The sequence below is a fragment of the Mustela nigripes genome, chromosome 17 (assembly GCF_022355385.1).
Source record: "Mustela nigripes isolate SB6536 chromosome 17, MUSNIG.SB6536, whole genome shotgun sequence".
Classification (NCBI taxonomy): domain Eukaryota; kingdom Metazoa; phylum Chordata; class Mammalia; order Carnivora; family Mustelidae; genus Mustela; species Mustela nigripes.
In genome coordinates this window covers 2,894,443-2,921,642 of record NC_081573.1, presented here as the reverse complement: position 1 = coordinate 2,921,642, position 27,200 = coordinate 2,894,443, and the positions used below count along the sequence as shown (strand labels likewise).

The 27,200-nt window shown below is 41.1% G+C and overlaps 3 protein-coding genes across 3 annotated transcripts in view; 1 reads left to right on the top strand and 2 right to left on the bottom strand.

Annotated features, from left to right (window-relative positions):
• Window positions 1-27,200, top strand: part of LOC132005470 (zinc finger protein 665-like) — a 612,263-nt gene that overhangs the window by 235,095 nt on the left and 349,968 nt on the right.
• LOC132005777 (zinc finger protein 28 homolog) overlaps window positions 1-27,200 on the bottom strand; it is a 96,934-nt gene that overhangs the window by 3,458 nt on the left and 66,276 nt on the right. Inside the window, exons 5-7 of the mRNA XM_059383320.1 lie at window positions 8,454-8,512; window positions 1,249-1,375; window positions 669-764 (exon numbers count right to left, since the gene is read on the bottom strand). Of these exons, the coding sequence (XP_059239303.1) occupies window positions 669-764; window positions 1,249-1,375; window positions 8,454-8,512 (282 nt within the window). The remainder of the gene's footprint in view (window positions 1-668; window positions 765-1,248; window positions 1,376-8,453; window positions 8,513-27,200) is intronic.
• LOC132005484 (zinc finger protein 420-like) lies at window positions 25,574-27,194 on the bottom strand. The gene has a single exon (XM_059382670.1). It carries the CDS (start codon window positions 27,040-27,042, stop codon window positions 25,675-25,677), a length of 1,368 nt encoding a protein of 455 aa, XP_059238653.1. The 5' UTR covers window positions 27,043-27,194; the 3' UTR covers window positions 25,574-25,674.

The following is a 27,200-nucleotide window of genomic DNA, read 5'->3' as shown; positions in this document are numbered from 1 at the left end:
ATAAATAGAGACATTACATTAGTTCACCACTGGGGAATGGAACACATGGAACGGAAACTTCTCCTTACTACAAAAAGAATTTGAAGTGAAATAATTATATTGTCTAATCTTAGGGAAATGCTTTGTTACCCTATAAACTGACTGAGACTCAGTTTTATATGTTTAAGATTAAAGCCTCCATAACATTGGAAAGCATAAGCCAGAAACCAGGTGGTGTCTATCTCCAGTGTTCTGGGGATTTCCGCACCAATCCCCAGTATGCCTACCACTACTCAGGCTCACGTTCTCACATAAAGCAAATGTGCGATGTAGAACGTAGAAGAGACTCAGCATAGAGACCCTCAGAAATAGAGAGATTATCCCAAGACTCTCAAAACAATAGAAGAGCTCTCAGATTATGGAGACCCACCCACTCCCAGGAGAGTCTCCTGGTCCTCCCTGTGGACATGATAGACCATCACTGGAGCTGAAGCAGAATCCTTAGAGAAAATTAAAGCATGATGATGTTGGCTCGGAGATGTCCCTCTGGGAGAGACAGAGACATAAGACGGGGCTTCTCCAACTGATTTTCAATCAAGCAGAGCTACTAGAATCACATTTGAAGGTTTACCTTCCTCCTTCAGACTTGGACTTCACCTCTGTCATCTGCTTCATCCATTCCCACCTACCTGGATTAAAGACCACTGTCTTCTTTCTCTTCATATCCCAAGGGTCCTTCTTTTGCTCCAAAAAGGAGACCAAATCAGGCTTTGACACAATGAGACCTGTTTAATAGAGAAACCAAATATACATATTGTTGGAGAGTCTTTCAATCTACACTGCACTTAGCAGAGAAGAGAGAACATTGCAGAATTCTAAAAGATGATATGCCAAACACTGTTGACCAGCAGCCCCTGCAGAACATGAAGGACTTTCAAATAGTCACATCCTAACTTGCGCTTCTAAGTACTGCTGAGACAATAATAAGGAGTGAAAATTGGAGTTTAAATGCAGGTAGTACCATTTTATGCAACGCCAGGCTTTCAACAGCTGCTGATCTACAGAAATGATGTTACCTGAAGGAAGGGGAGGCTGAAGCTGAAAAGCAATCATCAGGATTTTGACTACACCTACCAATCCTTACTTGTGTTCCTTAGTGCAGTGATCTGATCTCCAGTTATGCAAAGAGGAATCATTCAAGAGACAGTCTTCAAAGGAGAATGAAACCCTGAGTATGGGTCTGGGAAATCTGCAAGGAGTCATTCTCACCCAAGAAGAGCAGGTGTCTATAGTTCTCCAACATCACATCCCTGTACAGTTGCCGCTGAGTGTGGGTCAGGCATCCCCACTCTTCCTCGGAGAATTCGATGGCCACATCCCTGAAGGCCAGCTGTCCCTGCAATAAATATCACAGTCACCAAATGCCACTGATACAGTTCACAATGGGCCATAAGATCAAAGAGGGAGAGTTAGTGTCTCCAGCTAGACTCCAACACCTGTCCTTCACTACTTACCTGACTATCCCCACCAAATTTTATCCCACATTTGACTTAACCTTTTCTTTTCACCTTATCCTTTTTTTTTAATGTTTTAAAATTTTTATTTATTTATTTAATTTCTTTTCAGTATTCCAGAATTCATTTTTTATGCACCAAACCCAGTGCTCCATACAATACATGCACTCCTTAATACCTACCATCAGGCTCACTCAACCTCCCACCCCTCGCTCCTCCAAAACCCTCAGATTGTTTTTCAGAGTCCACAGTCTCTCATGGTTCGTCTCCCCTGCTAATTTCCCCCAAGTCCTTTCTCCCCTCTATCTCCCCATGTCCTCCCTGTTATTTGTTATGCTCCACAAATAAGCAAAAACATATGATAACTGACTCTCGCTTGACTTGTTTTACTCAGCATAACCTCTTCCGTTCCCATCCATGTTGACACAAAAGTTGAGTATTCATCATTTCTGATGGACGCATAATACTCCATAGTATATATGGACCACATCTTCCTTATCCATTCGTCCGCTGAAGGGCATCTTAGTTCTTTCCACAGTTTGGTGACTGTGGCCATTGCTGTTATGAACATTGGAGTACAGATGGCCCTTCTTTTCACTCTATCTCTATCTCTGGGGTAAATACCCAGTAGTGCAATTGCAGGGTCATATGGGAGCTCTATTTTTTCTTTCTTTCTTTTTTTTAAAGATTTTATTTATATATTTGACACACAGAGAGAGAAATCACAAGTAGGCAGAGAGGCAGGCAGAGAGAGGGGGGGAAGCAGGCTCTCCACTGAGCAGAGAGCCCGATGCGCGACTTGATCCCAGGACCCTGAGATCATGACCTGAGCTGAAGGCAGAGGCTTAACCCACTGAGCCACCCAGGCACCCTATTTTTCATTTCTTAATGAATCGCCACACAGTTTTCCAAAGTGGGTGCACGAACTTGCATTCCCAGCAACAGTGTAAGAGGATTCCCTGTTCTCCACATGCTCTCCAACACTTAGTGTTTACTGTCATGTTAATTTTGGGCATTCTAACTGGTGTAAGGTGGTATCTCAATGTGGTTTTGATTTGAGTCTCCCTGAAGGCTAGTGATGATGACCATTTTTTCATGTGTCTGTTAGCCATTTATATGTCTTCATTGAAGAAGTGTCATAAAATCTATCTATGAAAAACCCACTATGATGGGGTCCCTGGGTGGCTCAGTGGGTTAAGCCTCTGCCTTCAGCTCAGGTTATGATCTCAGGGTCCTGGGATCGAACCCCACATTAGGCTCTCTGCTCAGCAGGGAGTGTGTTTCCCCCTCTCTCTCTGCCTCTCTGCCTACTTGTGATCTCTCTCTGTCAAATAAATAAATAAAACCTTAAAAAAAAAAAAAAAACCCACAGCAAATATCTTCCTCAATGGGAAAAAGCTGACAGCCTTCACTTTGAGATCAGAACCACAAGGATGCCCACTCGCACCACTCTTGTTCAACATAGTATTAGAAGTCCTAGCAACAGCAATCAGACAACAAAGAGAAGTAAAAGGGATTCCAGATTGGCAATGAAGAAGTCAGACTCTATCTTTCTTCACAGATGACATGATACTTGATATGGAAAACCCAAAAGACTCCACCCCCAGACTACTAGAACTCAATTCAGCAATTCAGTAGTGTGGCAGGATACAAAATCGATGTACAGAAATCAGTTGCTTTCTTATACACTAACAATGAAAACACAGAAAGGGAAATTAGAAAATCAATTCCATTTACTGTAGCACCAAGAACCATAAGATACCTGGGAATAAACCTAACCAAAGAGGTCAAGGACCTGTACTCGAGGAACTACAGAACACTCATGAAAGAAATTGAAGAAGACACAAAAAGATGGAAAACCATACCATGCTCATGGATCGTAAAGATAAACATTGTTAAAATGTCTATACTGCCTAGAGCATCTGTACTTTCAATGCCATTCTGATCAAAATTCTACCAGCATTTTGCAAAGAGCTGGAGCAAAAAATCCTAAAATTTATATGGAATCAGATAAGATCCCGGATTGCTAAGGAAATGCTGAATAAGAAAAACAAAACTGGGGGCATCACGTTGCCTGATGTCAGGCTTTACTTCAAAGCTGTGATCACAAAGACAGCATGGTACCGGCATAAAAACAGACACATATGTTGCAGAAAATCTGAGGTGGCCGGGGAAACCCAAATGGCACATGGAGAGATGGGAGAACATAGCTTTATTAAAGCCAGCAAGCTCAGTGGGATCCTTCCCAAAGACTGAGCACCCCACAGGGTAGTGACTTTTTATGGTTACAGGCAATGGGAGATGGTAGTGGGGTGTGTTCTCAGTCTCTCAAGGCCAGGGCCCTTTCCCAGTCTCTCAAGGCCAAATGGCCCTTTCTTGTGGAAGTATAATCTGTGTGGAGGCAACTCAGGAGAGTGCTAAATCACCTTGGGGGCTGTTTCTCTTTCTTTTCTTATTCAAACAGGACTGGGCTTCTGGTGTTTTTCTTCTGTCTCAGCAGGAGGAATTACTTGTTACATTATCTCAGTCAAACCAGATGGCTACTGGTCCTTTTCTTAGCCTTAGCAGGAGAAAAGGGGGGCCAGGGACTCAAAAGGATAGAGCTGGGAGTCTCTATCCAGTTCACATACACCAGTGGAACAGAGTAGAGAGACTAGATATGGACCGTCAACCCTATGGTCAAGTAATCTTCGACAAAGCAGGAAAAAATATGCAGTCAAAAAAAGTCTCTTCAATAAATGGTGCTAGGGAAATTGGACAGTTCTGTATAGAAGAATGAAACTCGACCGTTCTCCTATACCATACTCAAAGATAAACTCAAAATGGATAAAAAACTTCAACGTGAGGCAGGAACCCATCAGAATCCTAGAGGAGAATATAGGCAGTAACCTCTTTGACATCGGCTGCAGCAACTTCTTTCAAGACATGTCTCCAAAGGCAAAGGAAGCAAAAGCAAAAATGAATTTTGGGGACTTCATCAAGATCAAAAGCCTCTACACAGCAAAGAATATCAGTCAACACAACAAAAAAAAGGGCAACCCACCAAATGGGAGAAGATACTCGTAAATGATAATATAGACAAAGGGATGATATCCTGGATCTATAAAGAAATCCTCAAACTCAACACACACAAAACAGATAATCCAGTCAACTTGTTATTTACTTCAGCCACAACACCCCATAGGCAGAGCCTCCTGTGGTGAAAACAGAACTATAATGGCTGCCCACAGAGAAGTGCTTGGGCTGGCCCACTTTGAGGCAGAGGGACCAACATGGAATCCATGGACTGACCTACAGTTCAAACCTTACCTCATTGTAACACTAAAATCTCCACTCATGGAGAACCATAAACCTCATTTACCTAATGTGCAAAGGGATCATGTGTTAACCCAGGTTATAGGTCTGAGAGTCCATCGAAAAGGACACACAGGTCAATATACAGAGAGGAGGATTCTGAATCAATGTTTGTAGCAGGTGTCAAATGGGACAAGAATGATGGCAGCAAAAAGGTATCCACGTGAAAAGATCTATCTTTTTACACATCATGCACCACCTATACATTTAGTAAGTAGTTATATGCACGTTAAAAGTCATAGAGTAGAAAACTGTCACGGTGATTAATTCAAGAACTGTTTTCATTCACGTGAGACTTACAAATCACACTGCGGATGATGCTGCCTCTGTCTTTTATTCCCACTATCAACACAAACACATAGAATAATACAGATAGAACAGCTATTATTTATGAGGCTTGGTATGATGAGGATACAAGCAGAAAAACGTTTACCTTTGACTCAGAAAGCTGACCCACAGGCTTCCTAGTTCTGCTAAGAATCAAATATATACAGCTTGCTACATTCTTTTTTTTTTTAAGATTTTATTTATTTGACAGGCAGAGATCACAAGTAGGCAGAGAAGCAGGTGCGGGACGGGGAGCAGGCTCCTTGGTGAGCAGCGGGCCCAATGCAGGGCTAGAGCTCAGGACCCTGGGATCATGACCAGAGCTGAAGGGAGAGGCTCTAACCCACTGAGCCATCCAGTGCCCCTGCTAGCTACATTCTTAAAGGGTCTCTTGACTCCCTGTACATCTCACCGATATTAATATCAAATTGAATGATAGTATCAGAGAAATCTTGCAAAAGTAGTTTTACATGTACAAATTCGAACAAACACTTGTGATCTAATACTCTGTGCACCTACCTACCCCCCAACACTGAGCATATAACCACCAGCTTCATGCGGCTTACCTGTAGCTGCTTCTGCCCACAGATCCTATGCCTAGGCTACTTCAATAAACATACTCTCTGGTACAATACAGCATCTCAAGAATTCTCTCTTGACCACCGTGCTCAAAGATCCCACTACACAGTATTTCATCGCACACTTTGTTTTCAATCATTTGTGACCTATTTCAGGATTTTAAGATCCTCAAACATGTTAACTATGTGATCCTTGTTTTCTTATTCTGAAAATACAAAGAAGGAAATAGGGTGCCTGGGTGGCACAATGGGTTAAGCATCTTCCTCTTGACTTCGGCTCAGGTCATGGTCATGGTCTCAGGGTTCTGGGATCTACTCAGCAGAGTCAGCTGAAAGTCTCTCCCTCCCCCTCTGCCTCTCCCTGGATCAACCCTCCTTCTTTCTCTCACACACACCATCTCTCTCATTCTAAAATAAACATAAACAGTATCTATTTTTTTTTGAAGAGTATGTCTATGACATGAGTGTGGAATCAAGTAAAAACTCACAAGAGGGAGGTCTGACTGAGTCAGATCCTCTACTCCCAGAAGTCCATGCTACCAACTACAGCAAGGTGGGAGTCTTCATCTGCCCAGTGCAAACTCATGTGAGGTGGCTTGTGAGCAAATAGTCAAGAGAGGATTGAGACATTATTTAGTTAAAAAAAAATCTGTTTTATTAACCTCAGGAACAGGAGCCATTAGCAAAAAGAGCTGCAGTGTGATTTTGAGAAGGCATTGATTATATGCTTTTCCGTTAAGGGGACACAAATAAAAGCAATTCTGAAGGGACTTTCGTATGTTGAAGAGGACTTACAGGATCCTGGAAGTCTGACTATTGTCCACCTGAGGTAGCTTTTGCCTCTTAACAAAGCATTACACTAGGCACCTGTGAATTCCTTGAAGAAAGCCACACTTTGCGTGTCTCTAGTATTTATTGGTGGGTGGCACGTTGTAAGGACATTTCATTTTCCTCTACATTTATTTAGCTTTGTTCTCCTGATCAGACACTACAAGCAAAGAGAAACTAAGGAATTCCCAGCTGAAATGTGAAGGTTTCTGCACATCACTCAGGAAATCCATCAAAGACTCTCATGAATGTAAGAAGGAACATATGAGCATTACAGGGGATACCTGGTAGCTTTCTGCTACCTGGCAGAAAGCATCAAGCCATTTAAAGAAGTTAACATCAGCTGTGATGAAACAAGTTGGTATAAGTGCCTAAGGTACATTGAAGGACCTGTGACCTTTGGTGTTGAGTAAGGGACTGGGGGGACTGGGTAGGGATGGATAGGTAATGGGCTAAGTGAACAGGCTCACCAAAAGTCCCAGAAATGAGGAGGCACAAGGAAGCAGAGGTAAGGGAACACAACCAGAACACCTTGTTTGTTTTAAACATCGAGATGAGATATTCAAAGAAGTAATCCTGGTGCTATGGGGGGTGACATCAAGAAGATTGAGGTGCCCTGGTCACTTTTCTATAAAAGAATCACCATAAAAGTGCTCTGTGGCAACCCACTCCAGAATCCTCTCACTCTAGAAGGCTCTCTTTCTGTTCTCCCCTTCACTTGATACACTATCCCTTCACCATTTTGTGTCCAAGATTCTTTCTTCTGCTCCAGACAGACAAGAACCCTGAAAAGGTGTGTTCTTTGTTGAGGCCACTTTTAGGCAAACAGGCTTGAGCACTGGAATGGGAAAAGGCCCGGTGACTACCTGCCTGAACAGGGACAGGCCCATCAGGCGACCCACCCCCAAACAGCCATAGGCCCTAAGTAACCAATGGGCTGCTTAGAGCCAGGTCCCAGTCCCAAAAAAGGGAATATTCCATCTGTCTCCATACCTCATCTTCCCCCTGTAAAAACAGGTCCCACCCACCACCTCCTGGCAGACAGCCTCTCTCCTAGTTTTTGCCCCGTGCTCCCTTGCTGTGTATCCAATGAACTTCTAGCTCCTTTGTTCTGCCTCAGGTGTGTTCTCTTGCTTCCCCTAGCCTGGGCCATACCTGATCATCACCCGACATTTAAGAGCCCCCATCTGATCAAGAGACACCCCATCCCATGTAGGCACCACATTCTTGTAGCCCCTAACCAGCACATCAGAATGTCAATGAAATTATGAGAATACACTGGATTTATACACACTTTGATCATATATACTTTCCCTGTCCTGGAATATCTAGTATGTTTTCGATACAGTATGTTTTCCACATGCTAAAGGGTATGACCCCACCCCTTTTTTTCAGAGAATGTTCCAAGTTATTCAGGGGCTCATATCCAGTGCTTATCTGTGCATTTTCTTATTCCTAGTCTACACAGAGCTGATGATGGGACCTAGTAAGACCTAAGAAAGACCACTTTCCTTCACTGATATCCTGGGACCAGACCCCTTCAGCAACAGGAATCCTTAACTCAACTCCTGCCCCGTGGATCTGTCACCAAGGGATTATTTTCAATACTGGTGGGCAGGTCTTTCATTCAAAGTGACAACTGTGCATGGCCCTCTGGAAGCCGGGTTGGAGAGAAGGGATAGAAGGCTCCGGCATATAGGGGAGGAGTCTAAAGACCTAATCTTGAGTATCATTTCTGAAAAGGTTCAAAAATTAGGTGTAAACATAAGACAAAAACCTCAGAACTAGAAAAATAGGTATTTGCCATTTCTACATGTGAGAAATGTCAGGAGAAAAGGAAGACAAGACCTCTGAAGTCCGACACAAGGCTTACCTGAGAAAGGGCCATTTCTTCTTCACTTCCTCCTTTGGTGTTGGTCTTCAGGAGAGATTCTAGGAGAAACCACAGCAGCATCAGGAGAAAATGCTTTTAAAGACACCACCAGAGAGTGCCTCTTCACCTGTAAACTGCTCGCCTGCAGGTAGGACTTTGTAATGCAGAAAAGGCCCCATTTCCTAGTCCTTTGTGTCAGGAGCTATTCATAAACAAGGAATTTCTCCCTGGAGAACAGTTTTTAACTTTTTCCTTCTCTCTTTCCTGGGTCCTCCCCAACCAGGGCCACACAACTTCTGCTAGAGCAGAAAGAAAGAAAAAGAGTGTGCGGCACGGACCTGATGCTTCTAGAATCACTGGGCGGAGCCCATGCTACATCTGCTTGAGCCAACGCCAGCACTCAGCTGTCTTCTATTCAGGGGAAGACTCTTCCTTAACCTTGGCTTCACCTAGAAGCGCCTGGAGCATTTAGTTAACATAACACTGTTATTTCCACCTTCACCAAGTGACCTTGGTGAAGTATCCAAGTAGGGGTACTGGATATAATCTTTTCTTGAAACACCACACAGGATCCTATTGGGAAGCATTTGGCAAGGTGACCAGGCAAAAAGCAGTAATCAAAGCTGTGGTTGTTATTCTGATTTAATGCATGCCTTCTTCATAGATCCAAGTTTCTGGAGATTTATACTTTCTGCCTCTTTCAGCCTACACAAAGGGAGACAGACTTACAAATGGAGTTTTCCCTTAGAAATACAAATATCTCTTACAAAAATAATCAGACTAGGTTTCAGAGCTTTCCTTTGTCTGCTCTTCCCCCCCCCCTCATTTTTTTTTTTTTTTTTAAGATTTTATTTACTTATTTGAGAGAGAGCACAAGGAGGGGAGTAGCAGAGGGAGAGAGAGAAGAAGATTCCCCACTGAGCATGAATCCCACTGGGGAGTTCTATCCCAGGGATGACGTTCTAGAACATAGCTAAGTTTCTGTGGGGTAAGGTCTGGAGCCATTGACCAAGAAAGATGGAGCAAAATGGTGATTTATTAAAGCATGGGGACAAAACCCAGAAGCAGGAAGAACTGCTGCCCCAGGGATGTGAGGAGTGGTCTATTACATACTTGTAAATTGGGAGGAGATTAGGAATGGCTGAAGACTCTAAGGAATTTTGGAAGCAAGGTTTCTAGGACCTTGAGGGACTAGCTATTGTCTGAGAAAAAGGTTATTCATTATCTCTAAGAAAAACCTTCTTGTGAGACCCTTTAGGTGTTTATCAGTGGGTCATATGCTTGGGAGTGATTGTCAACAGGATCTTGGAGGTTTAGAGATAAAGTTTCCTAAAGGAATTGTTCAAGTAGACTTACAGGATCCTGGTTGGGGGTAGGGGGTTGGTCAGGCTAGGATTGTCCTTTGCCCTGAGCAAAGCCTTAAGGTGGGGGTCCCTTTGCCTGTTTCAAGGGCTTGTCAGTAGGTAAGGAAATTGAATAATTATTCTTCTGCCTCTGTTTCCCACATCACCAGGACCCTGGGATCATGACCTGCGCTGAAGACAGGTGCCCATAACCTGGGCAATCCTGTCCACTCTTTCTTTAAAATACCCAGCCTAGAAAGATCCTTATGCTAAGAGAGACATATTTTGGGGTGAGAAGATTTCAGTAGGTAAATGTTTAATTTCGTAACTACCAGCGACACAGTTTTCCAAAGGGAATGTACATTTTTCAATCCCATCAGCAACATATAAGAATTCTAATTCCTCGGGACGCCTGGGTGGCTCAGTTGGTTAAGCAGCTGCCTTCGGCTCAGGTCATGATCCCAGCGTCCAGGGATCGAGTCCCATATCCGGCTCCTTGCTCCGCAGGGAGCCTGCTTCTCCATCTGACTCTGCCTTCCACTCTGTCTGCCTGTGCTCGCTCTCGCTCGCTCTCTCTGACAAATAAATAAAATCTTTAAAAAAAAGAAAAAAAAAAGAATTCTAATTCCTCAACATTCTCCCTGCAACTTGGTGTTTTCTCCTTTTTCTTTATTTTACCCATTCTCGAAAATACTGAGTGGTTTCTCATGGTAAAATAGGAAGCTGTCTTCCTTCAGTTATCCTGGCGACTACCTGAAACCCTGTAAAAACATGAACTTGAACAAAAATCAAAATGACTACCTTAAAACATCAGCAGGGCTTGATATTAAACTAAGCATCCTTTTCCACTCTCCTGCAACCCTCTCCTCCCTCCTTCTTAGCCTTTTGTTTCAGGCACCCGGTTCCACCCTGAACAGGTGATGAACTAAGCTGACCCCACAACACATTTCTTCCTGAAACCAGCTAGATCCTGTAGGATTTCCCTACCAAAATCCCAGGCCCTGACTCAGGGCAGCCTGTCTTCCTGGCAAAGCAATAAAGCTCTTGTTCCTCTTTATCCCCAACACTTTCTTCACTTTCTTCTTCTCCGTTTCAGCTCTGGAGCACCGAGGTCAGTTTCCGAGGACAGAATGCCAAGAGGAAGAAAACTGTTTTCTTCCTCTGTTTTCAGTTCTTTGGCCAGTTGAGTATTTAAGTTGACAAAAGGCAGATTCATAAGAGAGAAAGGAAGTGATTTTTTCATTATGCGCATCTCAGAGAGAGGAGGCTCAAAGATAGGCAACTGATGCTTCGATGGCAGAGTGACCTAAGAAGGAGTAAGGGATTTAGAATTTCAGAAAGGGGAAAATATGTGCACAGGAAAAAGGAGAGAGCAACTGTTAGTCAAACAATGGTTTGCCACACCAGGCAGGCAACTCTTGATGGCATAGAGTGATTCTCTGGCATTAGCTCTCGTCCTGACACAGTTCGCCCATCTAATTTATTAATGGTATATAATCAACCTCACAAAGGAATGAGATCTTTCCATTTGCAGTAACAGAATAAACCTAGAGGACCTTTTTTCTTTTCTTTTCTTTTCTTTTTAAGATTTTATTCATTTATTTGACAGAGACAGAGAGAGAAGGAATACAAGCAGAGCGAGTGGGAGGGGGATACGGAGAAGCCGGCTTACCCCTGAGCAGGGAGCCCAATGTAGGGCTGGATCTCAGGACCCTGGGATCATGACCTGAGCTGAAGGCAGACACTTAACAACTGAGAGAGCCAGGTGCCCCTAGAGGAACTTTTTTTTTAAAGTTGCTTGAAAGCCATGCCAATGCCCTTCCACCCAAGTTAGTCATCCTCAAAGTTTAGCAAGGACCTTTACCATTGATTAATCAAATCTTCCTTTTGTATATCTAGAGATCATGCATTTTTTCCTTAGAGAGACTTGGAACTGGGGCACCTGGGTGGCTGAGTGGGGTAAAGCCTCTGCCTTCCGCTCAAGTCATGATCTCAGGTTTTGGGATCCAGCCCCGCACTGGGCCGGCTCTCTGCTCGGCAGGGAGCTTGCTTCCCCCTCTCACTCTGCCTGCCTCTCTGCCTATTTCTGAGCTCTCTCTGTGTCAGATAAATAAATAAAATCTGAAAAAAAAAAAAAGAAAAGAAAAGCAAGCCTTGGAACTGAACTCTCTTGCACAAGCTCCCCCTGGGGCCCCAGTATATCACCTACAAACACCTCCTTAATAGGTAGCAGCAGTGAGTGGGCACTCAGTCAAAAAGTGTGAGCGATTGCTCTGCTCCCTTTTTACTGATTAACTGCCCTAATGTTTCTTAAATTACCGATTGCTCTGCTCCCTTTTTACTGATTAACTGCCCTAATGTTCCTTTAAAAATCTTTGGGCCAGGGATGCCTGGGTGGTTCAGTTGGTTGGGCTGCTGCCTTCAGTTCTGGTCATGATCCCGGGGTCCTGGAATCAAATCCCTGGTCGGGCTCCTTGCTCTGCAGGGAGCCTGCTTCTCTGGCTGCCTCTGCCTGCTTCTCTGCCTGCCTGTGTGTACTCTCTCTCTCTGGCAAATAAATAAAATCTTTAAAAAAAAATCTTTGGGCCAGGTAGAAACATTAGAGTTGGTTTCTGGAAAAGAATCCACCTTCTTCCCAAATGGCCAGCCTCCTGAACAAACCTCTTATTTCTTTTCAGTCAAAACTCATGCCTCGTGTAATTGGCTTTTCATGCAACTGGAAGCCACACTTGGGTTTTCTGGTAACACAATGGTAGTGGAATTGTTGAGTACAGCCATCAGGAAAGAATTCTTGAGATGTTTTATGGTGCAACATAGTAAGTTTATTCAAGTAGCATGAGACAGGATCCAAGAAAGAGCTTCATTTTGACTGTATGAAGCTGGTGGCTATAGGCTCAGTGCTCAAGATAGAGGGGTCATGTAGGGGGCATTAGATCACAAATGCATCTTTTATTTTTTTTCTTTAAAGATCTTATTTATTTCTTAGAGAGAGAGAAAGCTATTGGAGAGGAGCACAGGGAGAAGGACAACCAGACTCCATTCTGAGCCCAGGCCACATGGGGCATGGGGTAATGGATCCAAAGATCCTGTGATCATGACCTGAGCAGAAATCAAGTCAGATGCTCTACCCACTGAGCCACCCAGGTGCACCCATCATAAATGTTTTTTCAAATTTCTACTCATAAAACTACTACCATATTTCTCTGGTGCTTATCGCTCAGTTTGGCGTTAACTGTGGTTGAGATGTACAGGCAGTCATGAGACCCTTTAAGACTGTACCAACCAGCACAAGTTTGATCCTTTTCAGAACAATGCAGGCTGTCCATAAGGTTAAAGGTGAACATTTTTCTGCTTCTATCTCTCATCATTTCACCAGTGACCAATTTTTAGTCCTTTAATCTTTAAGGTTGTTGAGAGGGGAAGGGTTTATCTCCTGTAATTTCTTCAGGGTGACAGGATTGTAGACATGTCCCAAGATTTGGCCTGAAATTTCTCACTATCTGTCCCTACATGTTACTATTACAGCAGGCCATTCTTGTAGAGTCCAGGGGGACATTAGGATGAATTTGTTTTGTGTAGTAAGCATCATCTATTTGGTTGGGTGAAAGAGAGAGGAACTGCGTTCCTACGCCTCAAGGATAGGGAACAAAGCAAAAGACAGAACACATTGGGTGCCTGTGATGTTGAAAGAGAAACACTTTGAACAATCTTAACAGTCTGGTTGCATGTGTATGACCTCATAACAGAAACTTACAATTGGTAATTGAAAACTGCGAAAATATTTTTTAAAATATTCTCACCTTCAGGGGCGCCTGGATGGCTCAGTCAGTTAAGCGTCTGCCTTCAGCTAAGGTCGTGATCCCAGGGTCCTGGGATTGAGCCCCACATTGGACTCCCTGCTCAGCCGGAAGCCTGCTTCTCCCTCTCCCACTCCCCCTGTTTGTGTTCCCTCTCTCAGTGTGTCTCTCTCTGTCAAGTAAATAAATAAATAAATAAATCTTTTTTTTTTTTTTTTTTTTAAAGATTTTATTTATTTATATGACAGAGAGAAATCACAAGCAGGCAGAGAGGCAGGCAGAGAGAGAGAGGAGGAAGCAGGCTCCCCGCTGAGCAGAGAGCCCGATGCGGGACTCGATCCCAGGACCCTGAGACCATGACCTGAGCCGAAGGCAGCGGCTTAGCCCACTGAGCCACCCAGGCGCCCCTTAAATAAATAAATCTTAAAGAAAAAAATTCTCCCTTCCACAAACCACCAAACTCACATTTAAACAGGATCATAGGGATGCCTGGGTGGCTCAGTCGGTTAAGCTGCTGCCTTTCACTCCAGTCATAATCCCGGTTTCCTGGATTGGGTCCCACATTGGGCTCCATGCTCAGCAGGGAGCCTGCTTCTCTCTGCCTCTGCCTGCTTGAGCGCTCTCTCTCTCTCTGATAAATAAATAAATAAAATATTAAAAAATAAATAAACAGGATCATAAATGTATATATCCCATGTATATACACTGTTTTGTCCTATATATTCTTAATATATATCATTGTATATATTCTATGTCATCTTATATGTATATAAATGAAATGTATATAATGCATATAAGTATTTATATAAATATATATAAATATTTAAAAAATTACATATATCAGTAGGTCGAAGTGAGCTATTTTCTTGAATGCTTAGTATTCTGAATCAGTTTACAATGTGATTACCGAGAGAGCTGTATTAACATAATTCTGAAGAGAGGAGGAATATCCTTTATGTGTATTTATCATCTACTCCAAATTGACTGACTACTTCATTATAAATTTGTTCACTTTGAAGACCATGCTGGTGAACCACTTAAAGTCATAATACCAATATGGCCAATTGATATAATCCCTAAATAAAGAAAAAGAATTACCTTTTCTAGATCTCCCCAATTATGCCTTTATCCAACAAGACTGTGTGTATATAAACTTTTCATGTACACTGGATAAAAGACTAGCAAGTACATCTTTTTTGCCCTCCACATTTAAGCTCATAGGTGCCCATTTTCACATGAATTTAAATATACTAAGGTTCCTCCAAAACTTCGCATTTTTAAATGAATACCATCTCAGCAGGATCCATTGTGCAAGGCTTCTAAATGACCATTTCTCTGCGGCTTCAAACAGAATTTGCCATCCAGCGGACCACAGCCTATTATTCCATGGGTCCATAGTTTTCTTCCGTTTCTTTTTTTTTTTTTTAAATTTTAAAGATTTTATTTATTTATTTGACAGGCAGAGATCACAAGTAGGCAGAGAGGCAGGCAGAGAGAGGGAGGAAGCAGGCTCCCTGCTGAGCAGAGAGCCCGATGCAGGACTCGATCCCAGGACCCTGAGATCATGACCTGAGCCGAAGGCAGCGGCTTAACCCACTGAGCCACCCAGGCGTCCCTTTCTTCCATTTCTTGAATGACCATCTCATATGTGCATCCTTGTGGATAACACTGTCCTAAATTCCCATTTGTCACATTGAAATTTACACACTCTAATATTTGTCTATAATCTTCTATTTGTTTTAGCACCTAACAATTCATTAGCACATAGACTCTGAACTTTTCCACTGTAAACATTAATCATTTGATTTCTACAAGGCCACAATAAATACATGGCTTTTCCTTTACAATTGCTATTACATGTTACTTTTAATTATTGGGACGAAGCTCAGTCTGTCTTGGTCACTGCTTGCTTGTACTGTGTTGAATAATAGAGCTTAGGACTCAGTGGAAGATGAATGAATGTAAACATTTTAACATTGTTAAAACATAGAATTTACATCTCTAATTATATTAAGGGACTTGAATTCCTTATCCAGCCACAACAGAGCCCAGATAGACTGGAGTCATGGCTCCTGATAAGAAAGGGACAGACAGGTGGGAAACATGCAGCAGATAGTGCAGAGATGTTCCCCATCAAAAAGTTGGGGTTAGGAACAAGAGCACTGCACCCCTGAAGACAGAAGGGAGGGTGTTCAATGACACAAAAGTGCCCAGCATGACAAGGATGTTCTGGGTGACTGTGGTCTGCTGGGAGTGTCTGGAGAAAACCCAGTTTCTACGAATGTGCTGGATCCCTGCTTCTTCTGCCTGGGCAGCATGGAAAGCAGGGAGCCACTGGCCCAGATCATGAGCCCCAAAGGTGAAACACCAGGGAGTAACAGCCATGTGCAAATCTTGGCACTGTGAGTTCTTCTTGAAATGTAGCCGAACAGTGTCCAAAATCTTCTTCTTCATGATGGGTTTACTACTCAAATTGCCAGCCACACACATAGGAAAAATCACATTGATTAGTATATATAGCACCAAATAAAGGAACACACTGAACTCAATGTACTCGGGAGATTTCACTTGGAGTTCTGCCCACCTGGAGTTCCCGGGACTGAGCATGATCACCTGAAAGACACTCGGGAGGCAGGTGGTGCCAAGAGACACACCCCTGCCCACGCTGTGAAGCTAGAACACAGTTTGTATTCAAAATCATTGAGGGACGCCTGGGTGGCTCAGTGGGTTAAAACCTCTGTCTTTGGCTCGGGTCATGATTTCAGGGTCCTGGGATCAAGCCCCACATCAGGCTCTCTGCTCAGCAGAGAGCCTGCTTCCCCCTCTCTCTCTGCCTCCTTGTGATCTCTGTCTGTCAAGTAAATAAATAAAATCTTAAAAAAAATCTTTGAGAATGTCTTTTGGTGCCAAGCCTGCCATTGCCTGCCTGACTCCTTTAGAAAAATGTAAGTAAGAAGTGCCTATGGTCACATGTTTGAGAATCACATCTGTGGACCTTACCTGTGCCCAAGGGAGTGAAAAAGAAGGTATAATGATGAAGAAGAAAGAACTTCTTCAGGTTTCCAACTATACCCTGTAATAAAAAAATGTTACGCCTGTTGTCAAGTGTTTACAGGCTATCCTACTGGCTTCCAGATGACTGTGGTTCATCTTTGTTGCCTGAGATCCATGGAAATATGAGGCAGGCATTCAATGGAGCATAGCAGCTGAAAGTCAATAGGTAGCAGTTCTTACTAGTTCCTACTCAAAGAAAATTACAAAAATATACTTCCTTTTCTTAAAAGGCTTCCAATGTTCAACCATAATACCCTTGAAATTGGAATGTGCATGAAACACTGAAAAGAACAATGTACATGTGTTACTTTTTTTTAATTTATTTTTTTCATGCGTTACTTTTTAAAAATCTTCATGACTCTGTAATATGGGCCCATAGAGAGTTTTAATTTGTAGAGGAAAATGATACAGACACACAATTTTAAAAACTTTAAAAAATTTTAAATCTGAAAAAAAAATTTAGCCAGTTTTTAAAGTTTTAGAATTTTTTTTTAAAACAAAACAACAATAAGCACTTTATTGAAGAATGATGGATTAGTTTGCAAAAGGCTTATGATCTTTTGATGTAAAAATTTTTTTTTAATTTTTTATTTTTTATAAACATATATTTTTATCCCCAGGGGTACAGGTCTGTGAATCACCAGGTTTACACACTTCACAGTACTCACCACAGCACATACCCTCCCCAATGTCCATAATCCCACCCCCTTCTCCCAACTCCCCTCCCCCCAGCAACCCTCAGTTTGTTTTGTGAGATTAAGAGTCACTTATGGTTTGTCTCCCTCCCAATTCCATCTTGTTTCATTGATAAAGTTTTAGAATTTTAAACTTCACATATTTATATGTGAAAATGCACATACAGCTTACGGACAGAGTGCTGTATTGTAGCAGACAGTGCTTTAACTATTGTGCTGCAGGAATAAATCCTGATGGCTGGGTTTTCAACTAATTTAGATCTCTGCTTAGCTTTGTCTCTTATACCTTGACATTTTAAATTCGTATTTTTTTACTTTGTTTTCACAATATTCTTAGGTATAAATACTCTACAGGTCGGTATGAAGTATGGAGAAATCTTGGGGTTTTTATTATGTTAGATGAACTATTGCAATATAATAGGAAAAGGAATCTGCCCCAGGACAACTTGGATTTCCTGAGAACAGAATGACTTATTAGACAAACTCATCTTTGTGTGTGCCAGTGTCCAAGCACGATGTGAGATATCACAGTATGTCCAGAGTATTTGCGTTATGAAACAATCCATGTGATGCCGCCACTGTGAAACGTCAACCTTTGACCCAGTTTTGGGTAGAAATGAAGTTATAGGTATTATCAGACCACCTTTTCCTCCATTCACACCAGTGTAAAATGAAACTGTTATCGATACAGTGAGATGTGCGAAGTCTTGTGCGTGGTGGAAAGTTGGGGAAAATGCATGCTGAGCTTGCACTTGGTACTAAAATATTTTATATTTTTTTTTATTTTTTTTTTAAAGATTTTATTTATTTATTTGACAGAGAGAGATCACAGGTAGGTAGAGAGACTGGCAGAGAGAGAGAGAGAGAGAGGGAAGCAGGCTCCCTGCTGAGCAGAGAGCCCGATGTGGGACTCGATTCCAGGACCCTGAGATCATGACCTGAGCCGAAGGCAGCGGCTTAACCCACTGAGCCACCCAGGCGCCCTAAAATCTTTTTTAAAGAAGAGAAAATATCACAAAGTGCATTTGAGCCAAACAGCTGCTCTGTGAAACCCACGATGTGAGGCTTTTTTTAATACCTCTTACTTCCTTACATCAACGGTCTCTTGATAATCATCAGAAAACGGATGTTAGAGTAGGGATGGTTTCAAAGTCTCCCTTACACGCATCCTGGCCCATAGTTAGAGAAAAATATTTCTATTTTTGAAACTTTCACTCAGAGGCTGTTCTTTTTACAACTTGAAACCCTTTACCTCTCTTCCTCTGAGGTGTCCTTCACAGTGGGCTTCTTCTCATTGACTGGTTTCCTTACTTGCTTGTTCTACTGAAGGCTGACTCTCTGAATATTTCTCCCGTATCACAGAATCTTGTGTCAGTTCTCACTTCTTTGTCTTAGGGCTGTGTATATGCCATGAACAATTCTCACCATGAAGGAATGACCTAAAGATCGAGAAGGTTAGCTTTGGGGGTGTTTCAGTTTTGACACCAAGATTCCTTTTGGAGTTGGCAGTCAGGTTCTGGAAATCAAAGAGGAGGGACAGCCTGTAGTGCTTAGTAGGCATAGGATATTGGGCTACTCTGTGTAGACCGGAATTAAAGAAGTACACATGTAATCCAGATGGGGTTAATGGCCCCAGTAAAGGGCAAAGTCCTAAAAAATGCAGAGTACTTAGCTCCGCCAGAATTTGAAAAACTCACTAGAGGATGAACAAGAGCATTGCTGAATTCTGAATACCAAAAAAAAAGTGTTATAGGGAATTGAATAAATCATTCCATACCCTGACATCAGTTCTTACTGACACTGCCTTTAAAATCCTATGACAGGGGCACCTGAGTGGCACAGTGGTTTAAGCCTCTGCCTTCAGCTCAGGTCATGGTCTCAGGGTCCTGGGATTCAGTCCTACATCAGGCTCTCTGCTCAGCAGGGAGCCTGGGTCCTTCTCTCTCTCTGCCTGCCTCTCTGCCTACTTGTAATCTTTGTCTGTCAAATAAATAAGTAAAATCTTTTTTTTAATATTCTATTTACTTATTTGAGAGAGAGACAGTGAGAGAGAGAATGAGCGAGGAGAAGGTCAGAGAGAGAAGCAGACTCCCCATGGAGCTGGGATCCCCTTGTGGGACTCGATCCCAGGACTCCAGGATCATGACCTGAGCTGAAAGCAGTCGCCTAACCAACTGAGCCACCCAGGTGCCCCAATAAGTAAATTCTTAAAAAAAAAAAAAAAAGATTTAAAAAAAAGAAAAGAAAGAAAAATAAGGTTCAGGGCACCTGAATGGCTCCTTGGGTTAAGCATCTGCCTTCAGCTCAGGTCCTGATCTCAGGATCCTGGGTTTGACCCTCACATCAGGCTCCCTGCCTAGTCGGGAGCCTGCTTCCCCCCCTTCCTCTGCCTGCTGCTCTGCCTAGCTGTGATTCTTGTCAAATAAATAAACGGAATATTAAAAAAAAAAAAGAAAAATAAGGTTCAATTGCAGAGATATTGTCTTTTAATCCTATGTGATAATTAAAATATTTACTCATTGGCTAATACAAATTTTTTACTTATAACATCTAAGAAAAATGGATATGCTCTTAATTATATTGTTAAATGAAACATCCACCATAATTCTGGTTTTGTCTTTTGTGGAAGCCGTGCTTCCACATGCTTCAAATGCATGCCTGAAAATGTTGTATACTCTCATACATTTAGTCAAAATATTGTAAGATGACGTTTAACTCTTTCTAGAAATTATCTGTATTTTTTCTATTTTAAATATTTTATATTAAAGTTATATGCAAATAAATCCATACCAGTTACTAGACAGTCTATTCTGGAGAACATAGTAATTAGCTGTATCTTCCAAAGGTGCTTTTCCTACTGACCTAACTCTGTCTCCAGACCGTCTTCAGATTCTCCAGCTTCAACGTCAGCTCTTTCCTGGCCTTCTAGCCTGCTGGAACTTCCTTGCCGACATCAGACTTGCCTTCTGTCACACTTAGGTTAGGCAATTCATAAAGAAAGCTTTCCTTCCTTCTATATATGTAGAGATATATAGAGAAACAGAGATCTATAGAAATATAGATATTAAAAACACAGAATTACAGATATCCATTCTATTGATTCTTTACAGAAGCTGAGACAGATTTTCACATCTCTCCATTTTCTTCACCAAACATCAAAACGTTGAACATAAATCATACTAGTAATTATGTATGTGTACTTTGACAAAACTTCTTTTCCTATGTGCTTTTCAAAATTTTGTATCATCACAAAACTTAAGACACACAAGAAAGTTAGATCCTAAATTCCCGTTGAAATCTTACAAGTGTATGTGTGTTTAATAGATGAATTTATATAGTCCTGAGATGTTATAATACTAAGTCTTCTTATGCAGGTATTTCTTATTTGGGGTTCCTTGTAATAGCTTTATTTACACAGAATTTCCATGGTGTATAATTCACCCATTTAAAATATACAAATGGACCAGATGGGGTGCCTGGATGGCTCAGGTCGTAATTCCACAGTCCTAGGATTGAGGCCCACCTCTGGCTCCCTGCTAGTTGGGGAGTTCACTTCTCCCTCTCTTTTGGGAGCCTTGTGCCTAGAAGGGGTTAACCCAATAGAGCAACAGTTCTTGGGAACCTCTTTAACCAAGGACTTTCATGGGTGGCGAGCTAGAGTGCCACCGTGTTTCCCTGGATTGTTATGAGAACACTGTAAGGTTTGGCTTGTTGCCATTGCAGCTGCTGCCTCAAGACTAAGTTAATAAGGCTCCTGTGTTTTGAGAATATTGAGTTATGGCCTAAGCGTCCAAACCACGAAGGTCAAGGCTGTCTGGTATCTCTGCATGGCCAGCTACTCTCAGGCCAAAATAGAAACTAGATGTACAGAAGGTGATTCTCTTACTGTGTGGTATAAATCAGAACTCTGCAAAACAAACTTTGGCGCTTGCTTGATAGGTTCGCCTGTGTCCCTTCTGTTCCCCACACTCCCTTTCTTCATTCTCCTGTCCTTCAACCCTGTTCCCTCTTGTCCCTCCGGCCACAGCACCTCTCCCTCTGCCAGCCCCTCCCCCTGCTTATTCTCTGAGTTTCAAATAAATAAAATTATACAACAAATGTGCAAAGTGAGGTTTTTAACTGATTCTCACATCAGTGCAAGCAAACCATAGTCAATTTTGCACTGAACTACCTCTTAAAGAGAATTCATGCTCTATCACCATCCCTATCCTCTTATGCCTGCAGCTAGGAAACCACTAACTGCCGTATTTCATATTTTTTCAGTCTCATTGAGATATAATTAATATATATTTTAACATGCCCTATGGCTTACATATATTGCAGAAGTTATCACCTCAGAGACTTACAAGTTTTCATGTGATAAGAATTTTTAAGAGCTATTGTCTAAGCAACTTTCAGATGTATTGTTAATTATATCCAGTATACATTGTAAATATTCCTATTATCTACTCACCCGACAATGTACAAGGTATTCCATTCTATTGGCTATTATAAAGTTGTGATTATTTTTCACATACTTGTGAATTTTCTCATTTTGTACTTGTGAATGACTTCTAGTTTCACACCATAGTGGTTGGGAAGGTGCTTGGTATCATTTCAGTCATAAACTTCTTTCTTAAGACTTGTTTTGTGGTCCAACATATACTCTATACTGGAGAATGCTCCATGTGCATGTGAGAAGAATGTGTTCTCCGACGCTATTGCATAGTGTTGGAAGTCTGCCTGCCTCTTTATCATTGAAGTCTGATGTTCCCTCACTCATTTTCTGTCTGGATAACCCACCCATTATTAAAGGCACAGTATCGAAGTCCCCTTCTAATGGACTGCTGAATCTTCCTCTGTTCTTGTCTGCTAATAGCTGCTTCACGTGTTATGTGCTTTTATGTTATGTGCATAAATAATTATAAAAGTTGTATCTCTTTGTTGAATTAACCCCTTTATTACTTTTTAAGGAAAAGCATTCATTTGAAAAATGTAAGATTACTATAGATCAAACAAAATCAGTCTTTTAAAAGTGACTCCTATGTATCCAAATTTGACAAATTAACACAACCATCCAATGCACAAAAAGACTGTTCGTTGCTCAAGGAACAGAAAGCAATAAAGAGAAATATCTTGTCACTACATACTCTACATGAATACACAAGCCTACAGCTTTAATTTAACAAATCATACCTACATGTGTTAGCTACCTTTCTCCAAAATTAAAGTAGTGAACATTTTATATTTTGTAAATGCATATATAAATTATACAACTGTTAATCATAGGTAAGCCATGCTAGAAATGTTGAAGCAACTAGGATATAAGGGTTTCTTACAGGAAGATGTGCATTTCCCAAAAAAACCCAGCTTGGACTAAATCCACTATCACAACTAAGGCAAAGGTGACCCATAGGAAGCTTATCATTTGCCACTGAATAATAATAAAAAAAAAAAGCCCAGAAATAAAACAGGAATCTTCCTGAAGGGCATTATGGTAACCTGCCTGAAAGTCAGTCATTTATTTTGGAATTTTAAATAGCAGATAGCAGGGGCACCTGGGTGGCTCAGTCAGTTAAGCATCTCCCTTTAGCTCAGGTCATGATCATAGGGTCCTGGTATTGAGATCTATGTTGGGCTCCCTGCTCTGCAGCGAGCCTGTTTCTCCCTCTACCTCCCCCTCTGCTTGCCAGTCCCCCTGCTTGTGCTGTCAAATTAAAAAACAACAACAACAACAACAACAAAACAGCTAACAATGTAAATGACATAACATGTAAAAAAAATATGCAATATATAATAGCAAAAGATGTTAGACAACTGAATACTGTGGAAAAGATTAGCCTCTACAAGTTAGTTTTGATAAATTATTGGCTACTTATTACAGTAAGTTGCCAAGATTTTCAATGCAACCATATTTTTCCACACACATCAGAATCTGACAGCAGTAGGTTCCTCAAATTGTTATTCAGTGGTTTTTTGTCCCCCCAATCCTCAAAACACAGAAAGTGTTTTGAAAATCAACTACTTGTTTAGGTGACTCCTAACATATCAATGCTCATAAAACCTTACTTACACAAGCTACAATTGAGCTATCTGGACAACCACCACCACCATTTATGGGAAAAGGTACTGGTTTTGGAAGAGGGGAGTGTTACACAAGTTACATAATCATACTATTCCTGTCCTTCCAAAACCAAAACAATGAGGGAAATCTTTTTCGACATTCTGCCAAAATCCACATCATTATGAACACTGCACAAAGTGAGCCCATTATGTCAAATAAGCTTTGCCATGTTTTACTACACTCTCTGGCTCAAAGTTTATTTTCACTGATATAAGCAGAGATAACCTGCTTTCTTTTTTATTCCATTTGCATGGAATATTCTTTTCCACACCTGCACTTAGTCAGAGTGTTCTTAAAGCTGAAGTGATTCTCTTGTATTTCTTTCCTTTCAGGCAATCTGTATCTTTGGATTCAAGAATTTAGGCCCTTTATATTTAAAGCAAGTATTACTACAAGTATGGAGTTACAGTCTGGCTGTTTAGAATTTTTCATCGCTTTCTTATTCATTAGCTATTTTGTGATTTGATTTTTTTTTTAAAGATTTTATTTATTTATTTACTTGACAGACAAAGATCACAAGTAGGCAGAGAGGCAGGCAGGGAGAGAGAGGAAGGGAAGCAGGCTCCCTGCCAAGCAGAGAACCTGATGCGGGGTTCGATCCCAGGACCCTGGGATCATGACCTGAGCTAAAGGCAGAGGCTTTAACCCACTGAGCCACCCAGGTGCCCTGATTTGATGATTTTTAAAAAGGGAATACTTAGATTATTTTCTCTTTATGTCTTGTGTATCTACTACATTGTTTTCATTTTGTGATTACATGAGGCTTAGTAAAGACATCCGATAGAAGTCTATTTTAGCTTCTTACAACCTTAGTTTTGCATACTAAAATGCTTTCAGGACTCTGGTAATTTTCTAAAAATGTGGATGTACAAGTGTATGTCATTTTACAGAAGTTAGCTACTCTCTGCTATCTGTCAGGATTTATTCATTTCAACCCCATCAACTCATACTCTCTAACAATTACTATTGTGAAGACTGCCATCTTGTTTTCATTAAAAACACCAATTAGTAAAACATGTAACTGGTAATGGTCACAATTTTTTTTTTTTAGTTTTAATAAATGGAGAATGATTTTCTGAACACCTACTTCTTGATGACCTATATCAACGTCATAACCACAAGAGGAATATTCATTTATATTTTCCAAATATATTATACGTTACACAGTCCTTCATCTTCCATGGAAAATTAGATATGCATGAATCCCACCTAAAGAAGAGCTTCTCATGTCCCTGATGCAACACCAATCACCTACATAGTTTCACACACTGACTAGAAATAAATGAATTTTCTGAAGAGTTCTAAGAGTAGAAATACATGAATAATTGCAAGTCACAAATCTCATACAGGGTCAATGGAAAGACAAACATTTAAATTATAATGAAAAAATCCCCCTTGTATCTTTTGAAGTATAATAGCACATACAATAGCTAATTAAATTTGTATTTTTTAATGCAATCTCTGAAGAGAGTGACTGGTGTACTGCTGTATACTGTGAATTCTGTGACATTTATTGACATCTGATTTTCAATTAAATGTTTCTATGCATTTTTCTATTAAAAGTTCCTTTTCTTCTCTAAACTCTGATGTTTTCTGAAGTGTAGGAGAAAGTCTTTCTTCATTGTGTTTGTACGATTTGAACCAAGACTGCATTTTGGGATACTGAGTAAGGGCTGAATTCTAGTTAAAGCCTTGGCCTTAAAACTGTCTTTACATATTACAGTTTTGTTCCTGTATGATAATGATGTTGAGCAAGTTATGACTTCCAGCCTGGGTTTTGTCATGTTCTTTGCATTTCTACTATTTCTCCTCAGTATGAACTCTGGGATGCTGACTTAAGTGATGAGCAATCCAAAACTGAGCCACCCAGGTGCCCCACTTTACCACATTCTTTACACTTATAAGGTTTCTCTCTAGTATGAATTCTGTAATGCTGGGAGAGGCTTGAGCACTAGGAAAGGGCTTGCCAAATTTTATATTTGTAAAATCTCCTCCACTATACATTCTCTGATAAGTAACAAGGGTTTAACATTGCCTAAAGGTCTTGCCACATTCTTTACACATATATATCTCCTCTCCAATAGGAATTCTCTGACATAGGCTTAAGGTTTAGCAGTCCTTCCAAACTCTCTCACAGTCTTCAAATTTGTAAGACTTGCTCCAGTAGGAACTGTGATGTTGTGTAAGGTATGACTGCTGGATAAAGCCCTGGCCACATTCTTTACATTTCTAAGACTTCTCTCTAGTATGAATTCTTTGATGCACACTAAGGGCTGAGTTCCACTTAAAGGCCTTCCCGCATTCTTTACACTTAAGAGGTTTCTCTCCAGTATGAATTCTTTGATGCTGAGTAAGGAATGACTGATGGATAAAGGCCTTGCCACATTCTTTACATTTGTAAGGTTTCTCATTAGCATGAATTCTCTGATGCTGAGTAAGGCCTGAATGGAGGATAAAGGCCTTGCCACATTCTTTACATTGGTAAGGTTTCTCTCCAGTATGAATTCTCTGATGCTGAACAAGGCCTGAATGGAGGATAAAGGCCTTACCACATTCTTCACATTTATAAGGTTTCTCTCCAGTATGAAGTTTGTGATGTACACTAAGGGCTGAGTTCCACTTAAAGGCCTTCCCACATTCTTTGCACTTAAGAGGTTTGTCTCCAGTATGACTTCTTTGATGTTGAGTATGGCTTGATTGATTGATAAAGGCCTTACCACATTCTTTACATTTGTAAGGTTTCTCACCTGTATGAATTCTCTGATGTTGAGTAAGGCCTGAATGGAGGACAAAGGCCTTGCCACATTCTTTACATTGGTAAGGTTTCTCTCCAGTATGAGTTCTCTGATGTTGAGTAAGGTGTGTCTTTCTCCTAAAGGCCTTGCCACATTCTTTACATTTATAAGGCTTCTCTCTAGTATGAATTCTGTGATGCTGAGTAAGGTGTGAGTGTTGCCTAAAGGCCTTCCCACATTCTTCACATTTGTAAGGTTTCTCTCCAGTATGAATTCTGTGATGCTGAGTGAGGCTTGAGTCATGGTTAAAGGCTTTGCCACATTCTTTACATTTATATGGTTTCTCTCCTGTGTGAATTTTGTGATGTTGAGCAAGGGCTGAGTGCTGCTTGAAGGCCTTGCCACATTGGTGACATTTGTAAGGCCTCTCTCCAGTATGGATTCTGTGGTGTTGACTAAGGTTTGAAAGCTGGCTAAAAGCCTTGCCACATTCTTGACATTTGTAAGGTTTCTCCCCATTATGAATTCTGTGATGCTGATTTAGGCTTGATTGCTGGATAAAGTCCTTGCCACATTCTTTACATTTATAAGGTTTCTCTCCAGTATGAGTTTTGTGATGTTGAGTAAGGTATGACTGCTGGTTAAAGACCTTGCCACATTCTTTACATTTGTAAGTTTTCTCTCCAGTACAAACTGTCTTATGTATATGTATTCTTGGTGGCTGACTAAACATGTTCCTGGGCTTCTTATATCTGTATGGGTTTTTCCCCACATGAATTACTGAATGATCACCAACACTGGAGGACTGGTTAAAATCTCTTTCATATTCATTAAATATATAAGGATTCTCTTTTATATGCATACTGTTAGACAGAAGGTTGGATCTTTGATAAAAGACTTCCCCACATTTAGTATGTTTGAAATGGTTCTCTGCAAAATGAGTCCTCAAGTGTTTATTAACATTTGAGCCTTGATGAATTTTTTTCTCAGATTCACTGCCTTGAGCAATTCCCTCTCCTT

Coding starts and splice junctions, on each gene's coding strand:
- LOC132005484 (XM_059382670.1), bottom strand. CDS start 27,042: ATGCATATAAAAGAGAATCCTTATATATTTAATGAATATGAAAGAGAT.